The sequence below is a fragment of the Elephas maximus genome, chromosome 3, assembly GCF_024166365.1.
Source record: "Elephas maximus indicus isolate mEleMax1 chromosome 3, mEleMax1 primary haplotype, whole genome shotgun sequence".
NCBI lineage: Eukaryota > Metazoa > Chordata > Mammalia > Proboscidea > Elephantidae > Elephas > Elephas maximus.
This window is the reverse complement of record NC_064821.1, coordinates 12082787-12102046: the sequence shown is the minus strand read 5'-3', so window position 1 is coordinate 12102046 and position 19260 is coordinate 12082787. Positions and strand designations below refer to the sequence as shown.

The 19260-nt window shown below is 56.9% G+C and overlaps 1 protein-coding gene across 6 annotated transcripts in view; it reads right to left on the bottom strand.

Annotated features, from left to right (window-relative positions):
- Positions 1-1141: 1141 nt before the first annotated feature.
- ARHGEF18 (Rho/Rac guanine nucleotide exchange factor 18) overlaps positions 1142-19260 on the bottom strand; it is a 122776-nt gene continuing 104657 nt past the window's right edge. For all 6 annotated transcript variants that reach the window (XM_049876627.1, XM_049876626.1, XM_049876625.1 and 3 more), the window contains 13 exons: positions 18634-18882; positions 16983-17059; positions 14796-14974; positions 14118-14209; positions 12065-12256; positions 10405-10542; positions 9891-10015; positions 8122-8163; positions 7996-8043; positions 7382-7852; positions 6304-6637; positions 3440-3577; positions 1142-3348 (listed from right to left, as the gene is read on the bottom strand). In XM_049876627.1, coding sequence (XP_049732584.1) covers positions 3194-3348; positions 3440-3577; positions 6304-6637; positions 7382-7852; positions 7996-8043; positions 8122-8163; positions 9891-10015; positions 10405-10542; positions 12065-12256; positions 14118-14209; positions 14796-14974; positions 16983-17059; positions 18634-18882 — 2240 coding nt within the window. In that variant the 3' untranslated portion in view covers positions 1142-3193. The remainder of the gene's footprint in view (positions 3349-3439; positions 3578-6303; positions 6638-7381; positions 7853-7995; positions 8044-8121; positions 8164-9890; positions 10016-10404; positions 10543-12064; positions 12257-14117; positions 14210-14795; positions 14975-16982; positions 17060-18633; positions 18883-19260) is intronic.

The following is a 19260-nucleotide window of genomic DNA, read 5'->3' as shown; positions in this document are numbered from 1 at the left end:
AATTTATTTTCTCACAGTTCAGGAGGCTGGCACTGGGAATTCAGGGTATGGCCATCCTAGTAGCTGGGGCAATCTTTGGTCTCCCTTGTCTGTCCCTCGTCTTCCCCGTGTGTGTACCTCTGTCTCTGTCCCGGCCTTTTTATACCTCAGAGGGAGTAGGTTTATGACTTGCACATATTTCTGGGGGACACAGTTCAATCCATAACACTGGGTCAAGGCAGAAATCAGGAATTAATAACTGGGCTCTTGAACACACAAAAGGACCTAAAGTTACACCCTCCTTGGTTATTTTGGATTAAAAAAAGTTCTGTACCACAGGGTCCCAGAGGCTCTGTATCAGCCCAGGGCTACAGTGTGACACTAGATGACAGTGTGGGCACTGTGGTGACCAGCTGGCAGTTGCTAGGGAGACGGGGACCTCGCTGGCTGTGTGGTCCACTTCTCTGGGGCCGGTGGTTCAGCCGCCTCAGGTTTGGGCTGTGTGTGGGCAACGAAATCCCTGTGAGCCCAGGTGTGGAGGATGGATGTGCTTAGCTCTGACAGAGGACAGGAGGCAGTGGGGGTGGGGGCCTCCCGGAAGCAAGCATGGCCCTCTTGGGTACCCCAGACCCAAATGAGGGACGGGCGGCTCTCATGGAGGAGGGTTGAAATCATGAGGCCTCCAGGACAGGCCTGAAGGGAGGGGACGCTGTGTGGCTGGGGGTGGTTGTCTGGGAGCCCTGCAGCCCCCTCGCCACCTGCCTCAGACTGTGAACTTGTAGACATGATCACTGCTGGGGCGTCTAGAGGCAGCCAGTGCAGACTAACCTGCTGGGCCCTCCGTGGAGTCAGATCTGTCGCCCGAGGGCTCCCAGTCTCCCTGCACCCACCGCCTGTGCCCCATGATCAGCTCCCACAGGTCGGATGTGGCAGTGGCCGTCCCTAGAACCTTCCTGAGCTCCAATGCTCGAGGCAGGAGCTGCACAGGGCTGTTGGGAGGCCCCAGCCTGGCCTCCAGGCATCCCCAAGTCCTGTCACAGCAGAGGGGGCTGTGGAGCTGAGTGTGTGTTGCTCCCCACTTGGGGGAGCCCTCTCCCCAGCCCGTGGCTAGAACACCTCCCACCATTTGGGCAGAAATCAATTTCAAAACAAAACCAAGGGCTTCCCCTTCAGGCAGAGCTCCTTCTAGACATTTTTATTGCTAGAATCAGGTCAGAAGTCCCAGGGCGGTTCTGAAATCCCACATTGAGGAAACTGTCATCATAGAAGCAACTGTCAGGTGGACGAGAATCACTGTCACCATGAACAAACACGTGCACAGACTCAACGGAGATGCTAACATTTGCCCAACCACTGACTTGACGAATAAAATTAGACTCTACGAGGGATGGCCAGGGGCCTGGCGGGAGAAGGTGTGGATAGCGCGACCCCTGCCTCAAGGCCGCGGAAACGCCCTAAACTTGTTAGGGTTCCAGGAATCGTGGCGGCGGAGCCCCAGTGAACCCCAAGTGTTGAGGAATGTTCTTTCACAACAGAACGGGAATGGAAAGTCAACTCTAAAGTGCTCTGACATGCTTCAGTACAAAACCCAAACCCTGCTGGGAAACAAGGCCCAGGTGAGGTCTGACACGGGGCAGGTGCGCTCGTGTCATGGGACCAGCGGGAAGGACGTGCTTCCATCTGCTCATGACTGATGCCACAGCCCCCGGACAGACGAACAAACGACAGGAAGAAGGGGGAGAGGTTCTCTAGGGCCAGGGGATGCCTAAGCCATGTTCTGTGCTCAGGTTTGAAACCGCTGCTTTTAGTTCCTCCTCCAAGATGAGGTGGGGAGCTGGCAGGCAGCTGCCCCACGGCTCCACATGGCCGCCGGCCCGTCAGGTGCCCTTCTGAGTCCTGGGCTGATTGGTGGGCCAGGCCCTCAGAGTGAGCAGTTCTGACAAAGCCTCCCCCTTGTGAGACATCCATGCTGGACACGGCGCCCCCCAGAGGACACTTGGTATCAGCCACTGGGACCTCGGGGTTCCGAGGACCTGGGCCCAGGCCTTGGTCGAGCCTTGGGAGGGGTACTGCTCAGGCTTAGGGGAGGCCTGGGCCCAGAAAAAGGCTGGAAAAGTGACCCCTGACATCCAAGCTTGAACCTTGGCCCGAGCTGGCACAGGGGCCTGCCTGGGGTGGGGGGGATGCGGCCCCCCTGCACCTTCCCTGTCCCAGGTAGGCAACGCTTAATGGGGTGGAGCTGCTGCAGGCTGCAGGTTCCCTCCTTTGGCTCACCTCATACCACACAGAGGCCTGGCGTATGGGATACACCTCCATGATGTGCGGCCCAGGGCTGTCAGCCAGGAACTCCGGCCCTGGGGACTTCCTCCCGGCAGCACAAGGGACCACTCCCATCTGGGATCCTGGGGGTGCCCTGGCCACAGCTCAATGAGCCCCTGGGGCGATGCAGACCATTGTTCCCAGGCTAGCTTCCCCAGCAGGCCAGATGTGGGGGAGCAGTGGGTGTCCTCAAGGCCCACGGAGCAGTGCTGACTTTGTGGGCGTCTTGGAAAAGCACTGCCTGCCACCTCACTATGACCTCGTTCAGCCTGGCTCAGGATGACCTTCTGACCTGCAGACTGTCTGCCACGTGGCCCTGCTCTGCCCCCAAGCGTGCTGTGCCTGGTGGAGAGGCCAGACAAGAGGACGCCCCACCCTGCTGGAGCTCAGAGGACCAGGAGACACCCTGGACCTTGGGGGCCATGATGGACCCACAACGCGAGGTCTCTGCTTTGGAGTTGATCCTGCCGGGTCTAAGGACAGACACAGCCCCCGGCACCCCGTCCTCTCGCACGAGCTTGGACCTGATGCCTCAGACGCTCCAGGAGAAACGGCTTCTCCCCCACCCACATGGGCTACTGTGCTTTCAAACAGCAACCTGACTTAGCTCTGGTTCAGCCTTCAATGAAACATTCTTCTTCTGAGAAGAAAAAGAGGTGCAGAAAGTTACCCAGGCACCACGGCTAACCCTACAGAAAGCTGGGCGCATGAGACGGTGGAGCACCAACAGGCGGCTCCAGCCCAACCCCGCCCAGACGGCGGTCACCGGTGGTGGCGTGCTGGGAGAGGGAGAGGGAGAGCCGGTGGCCACGGGGACCCCCAGGACAGGGGGGTGGGCAGACTGAGGGAGGGGTCTGCAGGGCCATCTCCAGCTAGCACCTCAAGCCATGCCCTTCTAGAAGAAGATGACGTCTTCCTTGCTGGTTTCTTCCTCAGCGGGCTGTGGGGTGGCCACCGGTGGCAGGAAGGACGCGCCCCCACTCAGCCTCCGGGAAACATGCTCGGATGCACCATCGGCAGGAGCTGGGCTCGGGGGCGGGAGGCAGGGCTCTGGAAGAAAGGGAGTGCGGCCGGGCTGTCAGCAATCCCCGGGCACTGGGTGGGGGTCGGGGGGCAGCCTCATGCCTGGGGCTGGGCTCACCTGGGGGTTGCGTGGCACTCTGGCCACCAAGCAGGCTGCTGAGCAGGATGGGGCTCAGTGGGCGGCGGGTACGCGCAGCAGCATTGTCATCCCTCCCCTTGAGCTTGCTGAGGAGCGGCTGCTGCTTCAGGTCGGAGGCTGAAAGAGGGGGCAGAGGCTGAAAGGGGGTAGAGGCTCAAAGAGGGGGCAGAGGCTGAAAGAGGGGGCCAGACTGTGGAGCTTGGCCTGCTCGACATGGACTAACCGACGATAGTGAAGGCAGACTCCAGAGCACTGAAGGGTCCCGCAGACTGTGAGGGGTACCCCAGAACAGTGAGGGGACCCCAGAGCAGTGAGGGGCCACCCCTTTTCCTCAACACTGTCCACGGGTAACCAGATGAAGGAGGACCCCAGAACCTGCTCCTGTAACTGGGCCCTGCTCAGACATGAGCCACAAATACAGGGAGAGCGCCCCCCTGAGGCCAAAAGTACCCCAGAGTGATTCAACACTTGGATGCCGAGGGCAAGGCAGCCTTGGGCCTGTCGGCCCCAGCAAACATCCCTCATCCTGATGCACGTACTTGGGGCTGTGAGCATGGGTCCCCCTCCAAGGCTGCCGAGGGTTTCAGAACTGTCCTCGCCCGGGAGGGCCACAGCCTCCTTGCTAGGGTTGTCCACGCTGTGCCAAGGGGCCCCAGGGCTGGCTCAGCTCCACCACCTCTAGGAGGCTGTCCGAGGGACTCGCTGCCTCTGGGCCCCAGGTGCCCTGCTCCTTGGGATGGGGCCACTAGAGGTACATGAAGGCACTGGGTGTCATGAGGGCCGTATGCGGACTACAGTTTGCTGCCTCAGCATTCCTCCTATTTGCCCTTTTGAAGGAGCCCTGGTGGCGCAGAGGTTAAGTGCTTGGCCAGTAACTGAAAGGTCTGCGGTTCAAACTCACCAGCCACTGCACAGGAGACAGATGTGGCAGTCTGCTTTTGTAACAATTACGACCTTAAAAACTCCATGGAGCAGTGCTACTCTGTCCCATAGCTTTGCCGTGAGTCGGAATCTACCCGATGGCCCCATGTTAGCTGCCCTTTCACCCAGTTTTGGACTCGGGTCCTGTTTTAGCACACAGTCTCAACATGTGGTCTCTAAGTGACCCTCCTGGCCACGCACCATATAGCTTCTCCCGACACAAAACTTCTCTCTTTCCCATGCTAATGCCCTAGAAACTTTTAAACTGACCAATAAAATGTTAGCCTGTGAAACCTAGCTAACCCGCTTTTGTGGACTGAATTGTGCCCCCCCAAAATGTGAATCAACTTGGCTAGGCCATGATTCCCAGTATTGTGTGGTTGTCTACCATTTTGTGATCTGATGTGATTATCCTATGTGTTGTAAATCTGGCCTCTATGATGTTCACGGAAACCCTGGTAGTGTAGCGATTAAGAGCTACGGCTGCTAACCAAAAGGCTGGCAGTTCGTATCCACCAGGTGCTACTTGGAAACCCTATGGGGCAGTTCTACTCTGTCCTGTAGGGTCGCTATGAGTTGCAATTGACTCAGCGGCAATGGGTATGATGTTAATGAAGCAGGAGTAGAGGCAGTTACGTTAATGACGCAGGACTCTCTGCGAGATTAGGCTGTATTTTAAGTCAATCTCTTTTGAGATATAAAAGAGAGAAGCTGGCAGAGAGAAAGGGGGACCAAGAAAGCAGTGCTAAGAGCAGAGTGTGTCCTTTGGCCCCAGGGTCCCTGAGCTGAGAAGCTCCTAAACCAAAGGAAGACTGATGACAAGGACTTTCCTCCAGAGCCAACAGAAAGGGAAAGCCTTCCCCTGGAGCTGAAGCCCTGAATTTGGACTTCTAGCCTCCTAGACTGTGAGAGAATAAGCTTCTGTTTGTTAAAGCCATCCACTGGTGATGTTCCGTTAAAACAGCACTAGATAATTTAGATACCCACCCTGCTTGGATACATAAGTCCTCTGCTACACTTTCAGCTTGTTGCTGGCTTGTCCCCTGTGCAACACCCTGGATGGCCCTGTGTGGACATGCTCTAGTTTCCTTTCTGACCTGCAAGTGCTAAACTCTATTTGTTCTCTAGCCTTCCTGCGTGAGGCTCACTTCCTTGTGCTGCATCCGACAGACCATCCACAATACCCACAGACCTCCTTTGCGTCAAACGTAATATACTGGGTAGAGCCCAGTGTGGGAGCTCAGCACCCAAGTGTTAGAAACAGTTACTATGGCAACAGCATGGACACCCAGTGGGCTCACACCTACTTTCTAAAACCATACCAAAAATATCAAGACATTATCAGATCCAGTGGACCTACTTTCTAAAACCACGTGAAAAATACCAAGACAGTGTCCTTCCTCAGATCCAGTCAGTGGGTGAACCAGGGCTGGGGTGGCAGCTTGTCTCAGGCCTGGGTCGTGCCATTCGTAAGTGCTCAGGGTGCTCTGACCTCTTGCCCTCGACCATCTCCTGGGGCCCGTGGCGTCTAGCCGAGTTTGGCCTTGGGTCTAGTAGGCATTTGTCTCTGAACTGCTGAGACGCCCCTGTCCCTGATCCCACAGTCTGAGGATCAAGGCAGGAAGAGGACCTGGGGTTTGTCATTTTGAGTTAAGACTTCCACGCAAAGGGAGGCCTCATAGTGTCATCATGTTTGTGCCTTTTAATTTTTCTCTTGGCACTCTCTCCAAACAATGACACTGGAGTCTTCTTTTTGTACCCCACAAGGAACCCTGATCAAGGACACACTCTGAGATGGCCACCTCCAGCCCCAGGGTTGTGAGCAGGGCCTGTGTTGTGCTGGTTAAGAGGGGCTGGGAGGACCGTTAGTGCCCACTGCTCTGAGCCGGCAACGTCCCCCACCCTGCTAGGACTAGGCTCACCTGTGCTCTCGCTGCGCTGGGAGCCCCTGCTCTTGCCCCCCTTGTCCTTACTGCCCTTGGTGAAGGTGGCCAGCTTGGTGGGGATCTGCTGCTGCACAGCTGCCTGCCGCTGGATCTGGTTGGTGGCACTGAGCAGCTGGATGGGCACATCGCTCTTGGCCAGCCGGCTCTCGGCCGGCACGCTATCCCGGCGTGCCCCCTCAGGGTGCTCCGTGTACTCAGGCCCGGATCCGGACAGCAGCACACTCATCCGCATGCCTGGCACTTTGGCCAAGGCCATGGGCCCTTCCAGCCCTTCTCCATTGAAGCTGGCAGGGTGGCTCGGGGGCTGAACCTGAAAGGAGATCACCGTCAGGCACATATGAGCCCATTCAGCTGGAACCCTGCTCCGACAAGGGGTCTTGCTCTTCAGATTTCCCCAGGGCCACCTGCTAGCCTTGTCCGAGTCTCAGCTGAAAAGATGGACAGACTTCACCTGCTCCCAGTCCCAGCCTGAGGGACTCCTGGCCTCTCAGTGGGGGGGTTTCTGTTCCAGGGACAGTCCCTGGGCCTGGGCCTGAAGGATTTGGTCATTCGCCCCTGCTCCCAAAACACACACACGCGCACACACACACACTCCCCCGTATTCACACATACCCACTCATGTGCTCACTCATGTGCACACATGATCACACACTTAATATCCCCATATGTGCACACGCACTCCCATACAACATACACGCACTCTTCCACACTTACTCCCGTGCTCATCCGCACTCACGTGCACGCACTTTCCCACACTCATGTGCATACATTCACACGCATACACTCAACACCTCCACGCGCTCAGAGGCGCTCCCTATGCTTACTCCCACACACGTGCAGTCCCCACCCCGTGTACACAGTGCTCATTCACTCATATGCACACATTCACACACAAACACGTAACACCTCCATGTACTCAGACATGCTCTGCCATGCGTACTCCCACACACGTGCGCAGTCCCCACCCCGTGTACACAGTGCTCACTCACACTCATGTGCCCACGCAGCCACACACATCCACACAACAGCTCCATGCTCTCCCACGCATGCTCACCTCAGCGGCCGCCTCAGTGGGCAGCACTGCTGGCACCGTGTTCTGCTTCTTGAGCCGCCGCAGCAGCTCCAGCCGCTCGCGCTCCTTCTCCACAGCCCGCTGGGCCTCGCGCAGCCGCTCCAGGTCGTGTTGGTAGGCCTGGCGCTGCCGCTCCAGCTCCGCGCGCTCCTGGTCCAGTCGCTCCTGCAGCTGCTGCGCTTCGCCCTCGTGCTCCTGCAGCCGGGTGGCCGCCAGCTCCAGCGCCTGCTGCTGCCTGGCACGCTCACGCTCCCAGCGCTGCTGCTCCAGGCGCAGCTGGCCCTGCAGCTTCTGCACACCCGCCAGCTCCTCCCGCTGCTTCTCAAAGGTGCGCTGCCGCTCCTGCTCCAGCAGCAGACTCCCTCGTGTTGACTGCAGCCGCAGCTGCTTCTCTCGCTCTTGAATGGTAGCCCGCTGCAGCTCCACGAAGCTGTCCTGCTGCGCGATGACTGCCTAGGGGATGGGGCGCAGGACCATGAGCTGTGGGAACGCAGGCCAAAGGCTCCGTGGCAAGTTGGGAATAGCATGGCCCCCTTCCTCTGACTCCAACCTAACTCGGGAGAAGGGCAGCCTGCAGCTTCCCGAAATCCCCTCACCTGGAGACTGAGAAGCAGTTGGGACAGCGTCTGGATCCGCTGGACAAGCTGTGGGAGAGAGATACACGGTTCTCCGCCTGCAGCTGGAGTGGGTGGGCTCAGCAAGCCTGGGAGTCGAGCACCTACCTCTGACTCCAGGCCACAGGGGCTGCTGTCTGCACCTGGCGCCTGCGGAGACACAAGGGCAAATCACAAGGTACGCGTCAGCCTGAACCCAGCTCAAGGGAGCCTGACCGCTGTTACTCAGAGATGCCCGTTCAGCAGGAGACAGGGCTGGGCTTGGATCTGGGGAAGTCAGCACAACTTGACCAAGGCAAGGTCATGGAAGCTTCACAGACACATCTGAACTCCCTGAGGGACCGAGTTACTGGGCTGAGGGCTAGGGACCACGGTCTCAGGGGCTACCTAACTCAATTGGCATAACGGTTTATAGAGAATATGTTCTACAGTCTACTTTGGTGAGTAGCGTCTGGGGTCTCAAAAGCTTGCAAATGGCCATCTAAGATGCTCCACTGGTCACACACCTTCTGGAGCAAGGGAAAATGAAGAAAATCAAAGATACAAGGGAAAGATTAGTCCAAAGGACTAATGGACCACAACTACCAGTCGCCGCCAGACTGAGCCCAGCACAACTAGATGGTGCCCAGCTACCACTGACTGTTCTGACAGGGATCACAACAGAGGGTCCCAGGCAGAGCAGGAAAAACACATAGAACAAAATTCTAACTCACGAAAAAGGACCAGACTTACTCGCCTGACAGAGACTGGAGAAACCCCCAGAGTATGGCCCCCAGACACCCTTTTAACTCAGTGCTGAAGTCACTCCTGAGGTTCACCCTTCAGCCAAAGGTAGACAAGCCCATAAGACAAACAATAAAACAGGTAGCTCAACCACGTATACAAGACTCGAAGAGCACACCAGCCCAGCGGCAAGGACGAGAAGGCAGGAGGGGCCAGGAAAGCTGGATGAATGGCGGCCCTGGGTCCTCCTTCCAGGATCTGTCCAAGGTGGTCAACAGTGACAGCAGTGTCCGCAGGGGCCCCCTGCACCCCACTGGGGGATGTGGGGCCGTTGCGTAGGAGGCCTGGAGGTTGGATGAGCAGTGCAGGGAGGGTGGCTCCAGAGGTGACAGGGCACCTGGCCCTGATGGAAGCCCTACGTCCACCCCGCCTCCACCCTGACTCTGGACAGGGGCATGTATGTGGGAGGTCTGGCTTCTGAGATGGGGGTGAGGTCAGAGCTGGGGACCCCACCCAGTGTGTCTCACCTTTGATGGCCCCTCTCCACCCCTCCCTGCCCTTAGGTTACAGGCCAGCCTCCTGGGGGAGCAGGTGAAAGCACACAGGCTTATGCTCTGTTATGGTTGAACGGTGGCCCCAAAAAGGTATGTTGAAGTCCTAGCCCTAGGTACCTGTGAACCTGTCTGGAAATCGTGCCTTTGCAAATGCAATTAGTTAACATGAGGTCATGCAGAAGAAGGGTGGGCCCTAATCCTGTATCACTAGTTTCCACATAAAAGTGAAGACACAGACAGACATAGAAGGAAGATAGCCATGTGATGGATGGCAGGGACAGGAGGATGCTGCTGCGGGCCCAGGGCTACCAGCTGCTCCAGAAAGATCTAGAGCCCTGGGAGAGAGCGTGGCCCTGCCAAGGCCTGAACTCAGACTTCTGCCTTCCGGAAGGTGAGAGAATGCATTTCTATGCTTCTAAGCCACCCGTATTTGTGGTAAGTTGTCACCACGGCCGGGAACTGACACACCCTCTGTGTCTCTACCCTGGGGTGTGTCATTCACCAGGAGATGGAGCAGCACTGCCGCCAGTTGCCTCAAGGCGGGGCCCAAACACAGGCTGCCATGACAGTGACAACGCCTATCCCGGGGGAGCCACGTACTGCCTGGGGGGCTTCCTCGGGGGCCCCTGGGGTGTCACCGGGCTTCCCCTCAGGGCTGCTCGCTGGGCCTCTGCAGTCATGGGTCCTGGGCTCGTTGCTGTAGACCTTTTTCTTGAAACTGCCGTCTGAAAAGCACAGGTGGGCGTGTTAGGATGTGCCAGGGCCCGTGGGGGTCTGGAGCCCTCCCCGGGGGTAGGAAACTGTGTTGGGAGTGTGACCCAGCCTGTGCTAACACGGGGAGGGGCACATGCAGGTGAGAGATGTTGGGACAGAGCTCGAGGGGGGTCTCAGAGACCAGCAGGGCAGGCTCCACAGTCGAACAACCCCTGGAAGGTTCCAGAACCCCAGACCATCCGGGATTCTCTGCAAGGTCCGGGGAGAGGGGCAATAGGGGGCTCTGCCCAGAAGCAGGGTGAAGGGAAGGTTCTGAGAAACGGCACTGCCTCAGGGACAGGGCGGGACCTGCTGCTAATAGGAGCCCCCAAGGCGGTGGGTGGGGAGGGTGACCACTTACTCTTACTGAGGCTGGTGGTGCTGTCATAGCCCCCAAAGGTCTCTGCCCTGCGAGGCAGGCCACTGGGAACACAGCCATCCTCTGCCTGGTTGTTGGCACTGCCCAGCCGCCTACAGAGCAGGCTCTGTATGTCCTCAACTGCGGGGGGGACAGAAGGGGTGAGAGTCGCCCCACGGAGCCTTGCTGCTGTCCCAAGGGCCAGCACCCCATCCTCTGATGTGAGATTTCAGTCTCACTCCAGGTCTGCCACCAGGACATGCCAATTCACATCCAGACGAGAGGTCCTGAGATAGTGGTGGGTGGGGGAGTGGGAAGGCAGGCAGCTTCCTGAGCACCAGGTGCTCATACTGCCCACTCTAGCCCGCCCGGTCTGCATGGGGCCTCGGGAGCCTGGGTGTCTGCCTGCCTGCTGGTTTCAGGTCCCGGGATGGGACACAGATAATGGTTACAGATGAGGTCAGGAGGCCATGGAGGGGCAGTGGGGTGAGGAAACGTGTCGCTTGGTGGTCGTGGCAGCCTTGGAAGGAAGGGCTGTTGCAGCAAAACCCTCTAGAGCCAGCCAGATACAGAGGTGGGGAGAACTTTCCATGTGGAGGCACAGTGCATGGGAGGGTACTCAGGGGGCCAAGAACAATGGTCATTTGAGAAATGGAGAAAAGAACTGCATTGACGAGGTGGAGGATGGAGCGGGAGCAGGACTGAGCAGAGCAGAGTCCTGTGCCCGCATGGTCTTGTCCTCTTCACCCTCCAGTGAGCACTGGAGGGCAGGGGCTGGGTCCCTCTTGTTCGCCGTTGGAAGAGCGGTGCTGACACTCCTGCCAAGATGACCAGTAGCCGCTCCGACTGCTCTGCGTGGTGGGACAGGTGGCTGGGCTGGACAGAGGAATCAGCACAGCCCGGGGCAGGGTGGCGCCCCAGAGAAGCTAGGCCACCTGTCTGCCAGTGCCCTCCGCCACAGTGGCCATGGCACCTGCACACAGCTGGCACTCGGGAACACCTTCTCACGAGACTCTGATATTCTCTGCCAAATGTGTTGCTGCTAACTGCCGTCCAGTCAATTCCGACTCATAGCGACCCCATGTGTGCAGAGCAGAACTGCTCCACAGGGTTTTCGAGGCTGTGACCCTTCAGAAGCAGATGGCCAGGATTGTCCTTCCAGGTGCCTCTGGGTGGGACTGAACCGCTAATCTTTTGGTTGGCAGTTGAGTGCTTAACTGTTTGCACCTCCCAGGGATCTACCATGTTTGTCTGCGTTTTTCTGGGGGCGTGACCAGTGACCCACCTTTCAGAAAGATCAGGGACCTCCCGAAGGTGGGGAGACCCTGTCAGTCAGCTTTAAATCCCCAGGGCGTGGCGGGGCAGCATGCATGCAGCAGGCAACCAGCAAGTGTTTGCTGAATGTGCGAGAAGGTGCTTTTAACTCTGCAGTAGGGGCTGGGCTGGGTGGTGTCCAGGGGCCTTCTGGCTCTAATGGACAGTGGGGTCGGCACTGCTTCTGGGTGTGGGTCACCCAGCCGGACGCCAACGCATGGGGACAGGGGCGCATTGACCACATTCGCTGTGTGCCTGGCCTGAGGTTGCTGCACCGCCCCAAGGAACTCCCCCAAGCAGAACCACAGCACAGGAGGCCAGGCAGTGAAGCCCCCGCAGTGCTACTTACTCTCTGTCATGGCGGACCTGAGGAGCAGTTCCCCCTGCAGGCTCTCGGAGGGGTCCCCTCCCCGGAAGAGGAGCCGAGGCCGGGGGCCCTGGGCGCAGTCGTCGAGGCCGCTCAGCTCAGACATCTCCAGGAAGATCTGCTGCTTCTCGCCGAGGCTTTGGGCAATCAGCTGGTCTTTCATGCTCAGACGCTCTGCAGGGAACCGACCGCAGGGCGGGGTGTCAGCCTGCTGGGTCCTTTCCCCTGGACGGCTGGTGTGAGGCTGTGGGTGCAGCTGCCCCCAGAGGCCCTCTCTGACGGGCTGGCCCTCAGTCGGTTCATATGCTCCAGCCCAAAGCATCACCGGCGTCGGACAGCAACAGGCCTGTCCTGAGGGGGACGCTCCCCACACACGCTTCTGCCCCACAACCTTCCCGGGGGGTGGGAGTTAGGGACTGAATTGTGTCCCCTCAAAGATACGTTGACGTTCTAACCCCAGTGCCTGTGAATACGACCTTGTTTGGAAATAGCATCTTTGCAGATAAAATTGGTTAACGTGAGGTCATCCTGGAGTAGGGTGGGTCCCAATCTTTTATGAGTGGTGTCCTCATAAAAGCGAGCAGACACAGAGACAGAAAGATACAGAGGACACAGAGACACAGAGACAGAAAACAGAGGCAGAAACTGGAGTGAGGGACATACAAGCCAAGGAACGCTAAGGACTGCCGGCATCACCAGCAGCAAGGACGGAGGCCTGGAACAGGTTCTCCCTTAGAGCCCTTGGGAGGCATCAGTACAGCTGACACCTTGATTTGGGACTTCTGGCCTCCAGGACTGTGAGACAATACGTTTCTGTTGTCAGAAGCCTTCCAGTCTATGGTGCTTTGTTACAGCAGCTGTAGGAGGCTGCTACCGTGGGCGAGGGCATGGCCCTGTCTCCTGATTGTGTCTGCCCCGTTATAAAGTCCAATACAGTGGGGCAGGGATCAGTCTGTAAGAGGCTTACTTATTAGGAGTCCTGGGTGGTGCAAATGGTCAGTGTGCTCGGCTGCTAACCGAAAGGCTGGAGGTTGGCGTCCACCCAGACGTGCCTCAGATGAAAGGCCTGGTGATCTACTTCCAAAACACCAGCCACTGAAAACCCTATGCAGTGCAGTTCTCCTCTGACACACACGGGGCTGCCCTGGGTCGGAGCTGACTTGACAGCAACTGGTTTATAACACTTAGTTTTCCTATCTCAAGATAAAGGTTTTCTTCCTTTAACTCCTTCCTACACGTCTCAGGATTTTATACTTTTTTTGGCTCCTGTTAGCAGGAGTTATTACATGTTCTTGCTAGTATATATACACCATGTTCCGATCGTTCTCCAGCGGATCCCACTAGATTTTCTGGTAAATCATGTCATCTGCAAAATGTAACTCTGTTGTCTCCATTCCAGGAATTATATCTTATCCCTGCTTCGTCCCTTGTTACCCTGGCTGAAATGTCCAGAATGAACATAATAATGGCGAGTGTGGGCGACCTTGCCTTGCTCCCGATTTGAATGGGAGCACCTCCAGTGTTTCACTCTTTAAGGGTTCAGCTTTTGATTCAAGGTGGTGAAGAACATCCGGCTCACAGTTGCTCGCAGGTGAGCTGGGACACCATGTTCTCCCCTCTCAGGGCGCTCTGTGCGAGGACAGGGTGGGGGCAGCGTGTGGCTGAACAATTGGATCCGGAAGGGGCTCAGGGGCTCCGAACCCTACCCTCTCTCCATTTTCCACAGGGAGGGCCATGCAGCCTCCAGAAGGTCCCTGCCTCATGACGTGGCCCCACCTCGTCACGCTCAGCTGGCCACGGAAGCGCCCTGTCATTTGGGCAGGGCTTTGTGCTGGGGTCAGTCTGGACTGGCCGGACAGAAGTGCCGCTGACAATGGGCGGGCTTGCTGTCTAAGGGGGAGTCTGTGGGGCCATCCCACTCCAGGACAGACATGGCCCCATTGTTGGGCTTACAGCTAACCCCCCAACCCTGACCCTGTGGAGGTGGCCCAGGGCGGGGCAAGCAGGCACAGAGGTCCTAGCCAAATCCTCTTACCTTGGAAGTCCCTCAGCCTCATGGCACGGGCCTCAATCATCTTCCTCTCCTCTTCCGCCTCGCTGAAGGGCCCTTCTTCCTCGTCCGAACAGCTGTGGGAAGAGAGGGAGGTGGAGGGGATGCCTCACAGGCAGCCTGGCCTCTGAGAACCAACACTGAAGGTTTATCTGCACTACCAGGTGCTGAGAGTATCTTTGGTGAGTGATTTAGCCTATTAACGGTGCAGAGGAAACAAGAGGCAGAAGGGAGAGAAACCCATCAGCCTGTGCCCAGCCTGGCAGTGGGCACTGAACATATCAGGACAAAAGTGACCAGCCTGTTATGATGCTCAGCCTCGGCCTAGAGGAGATGGCTGATGAGCTAATGAATCAATGGACTGATGGACCAATGGGCCAATGGACTGAAGACCAAAGGGGACAGCTCGCCGTGTCAGGTGGTGAATCTGTGAATACAGAAAGGCCCAGGTTGGAACATTCTGGGCCTTTTCTGCATCAGACACGTGGAGCTGTTGTCAGAAGGAGCTGGAATGGGGCCACCTGTCCCTCTGAGATAAGGGGAGGCACTGAGCACAAAGGTGGGACAAGGGAGAGGAGAAGCAATTCATGAGGCAGGTCAAGGTTATGGTTGATTCACTAGCCGTCAAAGACAAGGTCAGAGCAAAGGAGGTCCCCCGTCCACCTCTCCACGGCCCTGCGGATGTGGGCCATCCAGGTGTTGCGCTCCTCCTTGGAGCCGGTGTAGATCTCGTACATCTCAGGCCCTTTCAGAGAGGCGCTGATGAGAAACATGGCTTTCTCCTCGTTGGCCACCTCCCGTACGATGAGCTTTTGTAGAGACACGACGGGCGGCTTGGAGTCCTGCACAGGTAAACACAGTGCGGAGGGTCACTCCTAACTAAGCACAACTGCATGGCAATGGAGTCCTGAGTCTGGGGAAGGGACTGAGAGGGGCAATCACGAGCCCACTTATGTACACTCAAAGCAGAAACGCTCTGCCATCTGGGGGAAGAAAGACACTAACTATCGCAGTGATGGAGGTCACTGGTGGCTCTGTGGTGGGATTCTCGCCTTCCATGTGGTTCCACTCCTGGCCAGTATGCCTCGTGTGTAGCCACCACCCATCTGTCAGGGGAGGCTTGCCTGTTACTATGATGCTGAACAGGTTTCAGTAGAACCTCTAGACCAAGACAGACTAGGAAGAAAGGCCCTGGAAATCTACTCCTCAAAATCAGCCAATAGAAACCCTATGGATCACAACGATTTAGTCTGCAAGCAATCACGCGAATGGTGCAGGACCGGGCAGCATGCCGTTCCACTGTGCACGGGGTCACCATGAGTCAGGGGCTGACTCCACGGAACTAACAACAACAGATCTTAACTGGTCTGAGTCGGTATTTAATAACTGTGGGAGACAACTGTTTGATCAGACAGCTTGACCCAGTTCGTGGGGGATGGGAGGAATAGTGGAGGGTGGGAAACTTCCAGAGATGTTGTTTTATGTTACATGATTCTGTTGCTGCTGTTACCTGCTGTCGAGCTGGCCCCCAACTCATGGCAACCCCACGGACAATGGAACGAAACGCTGCCTAGTCCTGCACCATCCCCACGATTGGTTGCGGACTGAACTGTTGTGAACCATACGGTTTTCACTGGCTGATTTCTGGAGGCAGATCGCCAGGCTTCTCTTCCTAGTCTTAGTCTGGAAGCTCCACTGAAGCCTGTTCAGTGTCATAGCAACACGCAAGCCTCCACAGACAGACGGTGGTGGCTGCACATAAGGTCACTGGGTGGGAATAGAACCGGGTCTCCTGCGTGGAAGGTGAGAATTCTACCACCATACCACCCATGCTACAGTTCAGTCATAAAGGCTGCTTTCTTCTCAAGGTGAACCCTGAAAGCAAACAGATTCTTGGAAGCCCCCGCAGCTGGTGTCCACTGGGAGAGGGCCCGACACCCTCCCCACACGGTCTGCACTGTTGGACGTGGAAAGGACCCAAGGTCATCCTAGGCGACCAGGGGAGGCTGCCGAGCCCCAGGTGAACACAGGGCTGGGCGAGGTGCGATGGATGGAACCCCACTCTCACTCCAAGCCTGCCGCGCATGGAGCGGGGTGTGGTTGCTGAAGCCCCCACAGCCAGGCGTGGTTCTGTGAGAAAGGACCCAGCGTGCTCTGGGGTCCCCAGGTTACAGCTCAAAGGCCAGTGTGCCCCCTTGAGGTGGGGGCCTCAGTGATGGTGCCAGTAGCGCCCTAGGCAGAAGGAGGGGCTTTCCTGCAAGGACTCTGGGGCCCGAGTACTGTGTGTGCTTGTGAGAGGAAGAACCAGGAAGACAAAGTCTGAAATGGGAAAGGATGTTAGGACGAGAACTGAAAGCTTCTTGTCTGCCCCACTGCCTGTCAGGCAACAAGGCAGGCAGGACCCTCATTCTTGGAACATTTGGCTCCTTCCCAGCTGGACCCTCTGGCCCCCGGGTGGGCCTGGACACTGGGGTCACTCATGGATACATGTTTCCAACCACTCTTGCCCTCTGGCCGCCCCCTCCCTCAGCCTCTTCTGCCCAGGCCGGATATGGAGCACAGAGCCCCACAGCAGGATGTACCCAGGCCGGATATGGAGCACAGAGCCCCACAGCACGATGTACCCAGGCCGGATATAGGGCACAGAGCCCCACAGCAGGATGTGACCAGGCCGGATATGGGGCACAGAGCCCCACGGCAGGATGTGACCAGGCCGGATACGGGGCACAGAGACCCACGGCAGGATGTGACCAGGCCGGATACGGGGCACAGAGACCCACGGCAGGATGTACCCAGGCCGGATATGGGACACAGAGCCCCACAGCAGGATGTGAAGGGACAAGAACTTACCACAGAAGCAAAGACGTATTTCTGGTCCTTTTCTTGTAGCAGCAAAAGGACATCTGTCAGCAGGACAGCAAGAACGTCTAACGAGAAAGCACAATCACAGAAGAAGGGGCTTAGTGGGTCTGATGCTGGCGGCCTGGCCGGCAGCCCGGCAACCACTGGGTCCCAGGAACGGAAGCGCCATGGGAAGGAGATCACAGTCCCTGACAATGCCATGAGGCATCCTTCCAACCTCAGCCCTGCCCGGCATCTGCCCAGCTTCCAGCACTTAGCCCCAGTTTAGGGCTGGAGTCGGCTCCACCAGGCCCCTCAGACACAAACTCAGGATCTGCCAAGCTCCCTGTCCCTTCGGATGGCCCTCTTGGTTCCGTGATGACTGCTGGGTATAATCTCTCTGAGTCTCTCACTCGGATTTCTCAAGTATGGACTGACTCCTTCGTTCTCCGCTCCTAGGTCACCTTGGGCCTGAGCCAGGAGGTCACTTCCTGCCACCTCCTACAGCGACATGTGCCAGGACCTGTCTCGGGCCCCACGTGGCCCTGAGACTCCTAGTAGCAGAGGCCCAGGGCCTGGTCCCTGCCAGAACAGCTCCCCGCGTCCTGCACACAGCCTTTGCACTTCATGAGTGACTCCTGAACGGAATTTCTCATCGGAACACGTGTGTCTGCGGGAAGCGTTGCTGTTACTTTCTCAGGGGAGCTTCTTCTGACAAGCCTAACCAAAAAAAACAAAACAAAAAAACCCAAGCAGTTGCCGTCAATTCCAACTCATGGTGACCCTATAGGACAGAGCAGAACTGCCCCATAGGGTTTCCAAGGAGTGGCTGGTGGATCTGAACTGACAACATTTTGGTTAGCAGCTGAGCTCTTAAGCACTGTGCCACCAGGGATCCTGTGACATGCCTACTGGCATCTACATTAGATACTCCAGCACGGCTCCCTTTAAAGAATTTACCATACTTTTAACTCTCTGTTTTTTGTTTGTTTCTTTCTCCCACGATGATGAAGCCCCACAAGGGCAAGGACCAATCCAAAATGTCGCACACCCCCATCCTGGTGCTTGGCACGCGGAAGGTATTAATTATATTTATTTTAATTACACGTCCGCTCAGATTAAGAAGAAAGCTGTTCTGTTGCTTAGCCACGTGCACTACCCTCCTAAAAATCTCTCTTAAAGATGCCCATGCCAATGAACACGTTGCTATGGATTGAACTGTGTCCCCCCAAAATATGTGGTGGACTCCTAGGCCCTATCCCTGTGGATGTATCCCATCTGGGAATAGGGTTATCTCTGTTATGCTCATGAGGCTGTATCAGCGCAAGGTGTGTCTTAAACCTAATCACTCTTGAGAGATAAAAAGATCAGAGACAAGCAAGCATGAGTGGGAGAGAGACAGATGCCACATGGAGATCGTCAACGACTGAGGAATGCCGGGCTACCTAGAGAAGTTGAGACAAGGATTCAAGATGACATCTATTGATGCAAGATAATATCTACTGATCCAGGACGGCCCCTACTGATTCAAGATGCCATCCACCCATCCGAGATGTCACCCGCCAATTCAAGACGGTGCCTACTGATCCAAGATGCCACCCACCAATCCAAGAGGGCACCCACCGAAGCAAGTTTGTGCGTGCTGGGGGTGGCACTTTACCTTTCAGGCGCCCTGATGTGCTTTTCCAGCACAGTGCGCCTTCCAGGTGGAGCTGCCGCTGCAGCATATCCTCCTTGCGGAAGGTCAGCCCGTTCTTGAGTTTGCTGGAGGACTTCAGGTCCATCTTCCCTGCAATCTCCCGGAGGCGCTGGGCCTTCTCATACTCGCTGACCTTGGCATTCACTTGTGAGATGATGTCTCTGATGAGGTTCAGAGCTTGGGTCAGGTCATCGTAGTCCTTGGTGCCAGCTACCACACAGAGCAAAGTTAGTGCCTTTCTTTGTCCCAGTCAATGGACACAACAGAAGTGGACACCCGTTCATGGGGTCCGTGAGGTGCACCCCAAGGCCACTGCTCGGAGGCGCCTCAGGAACCAACTTCCTCTGATGTAAAGTGACTGCTTCTCGAAAATGAATGCAACAGCCTAGTGTTTTGTTTTTACTAAGACACAGCTTCTGTGTTAGCAAGACGAGTGACAAAAACCGCCCTGCATGGGTTGGATGCCACTGCACAGTAAACACACTCCCCATGCCCTCCAGTCCTTCACAAAAGCCTCCCGCCCTCTGCTTTCTGCCATTACTAAGAGCTAGTTCCTCCCTGTCCAGGGACAGAGCTTTGGCCGGGGAG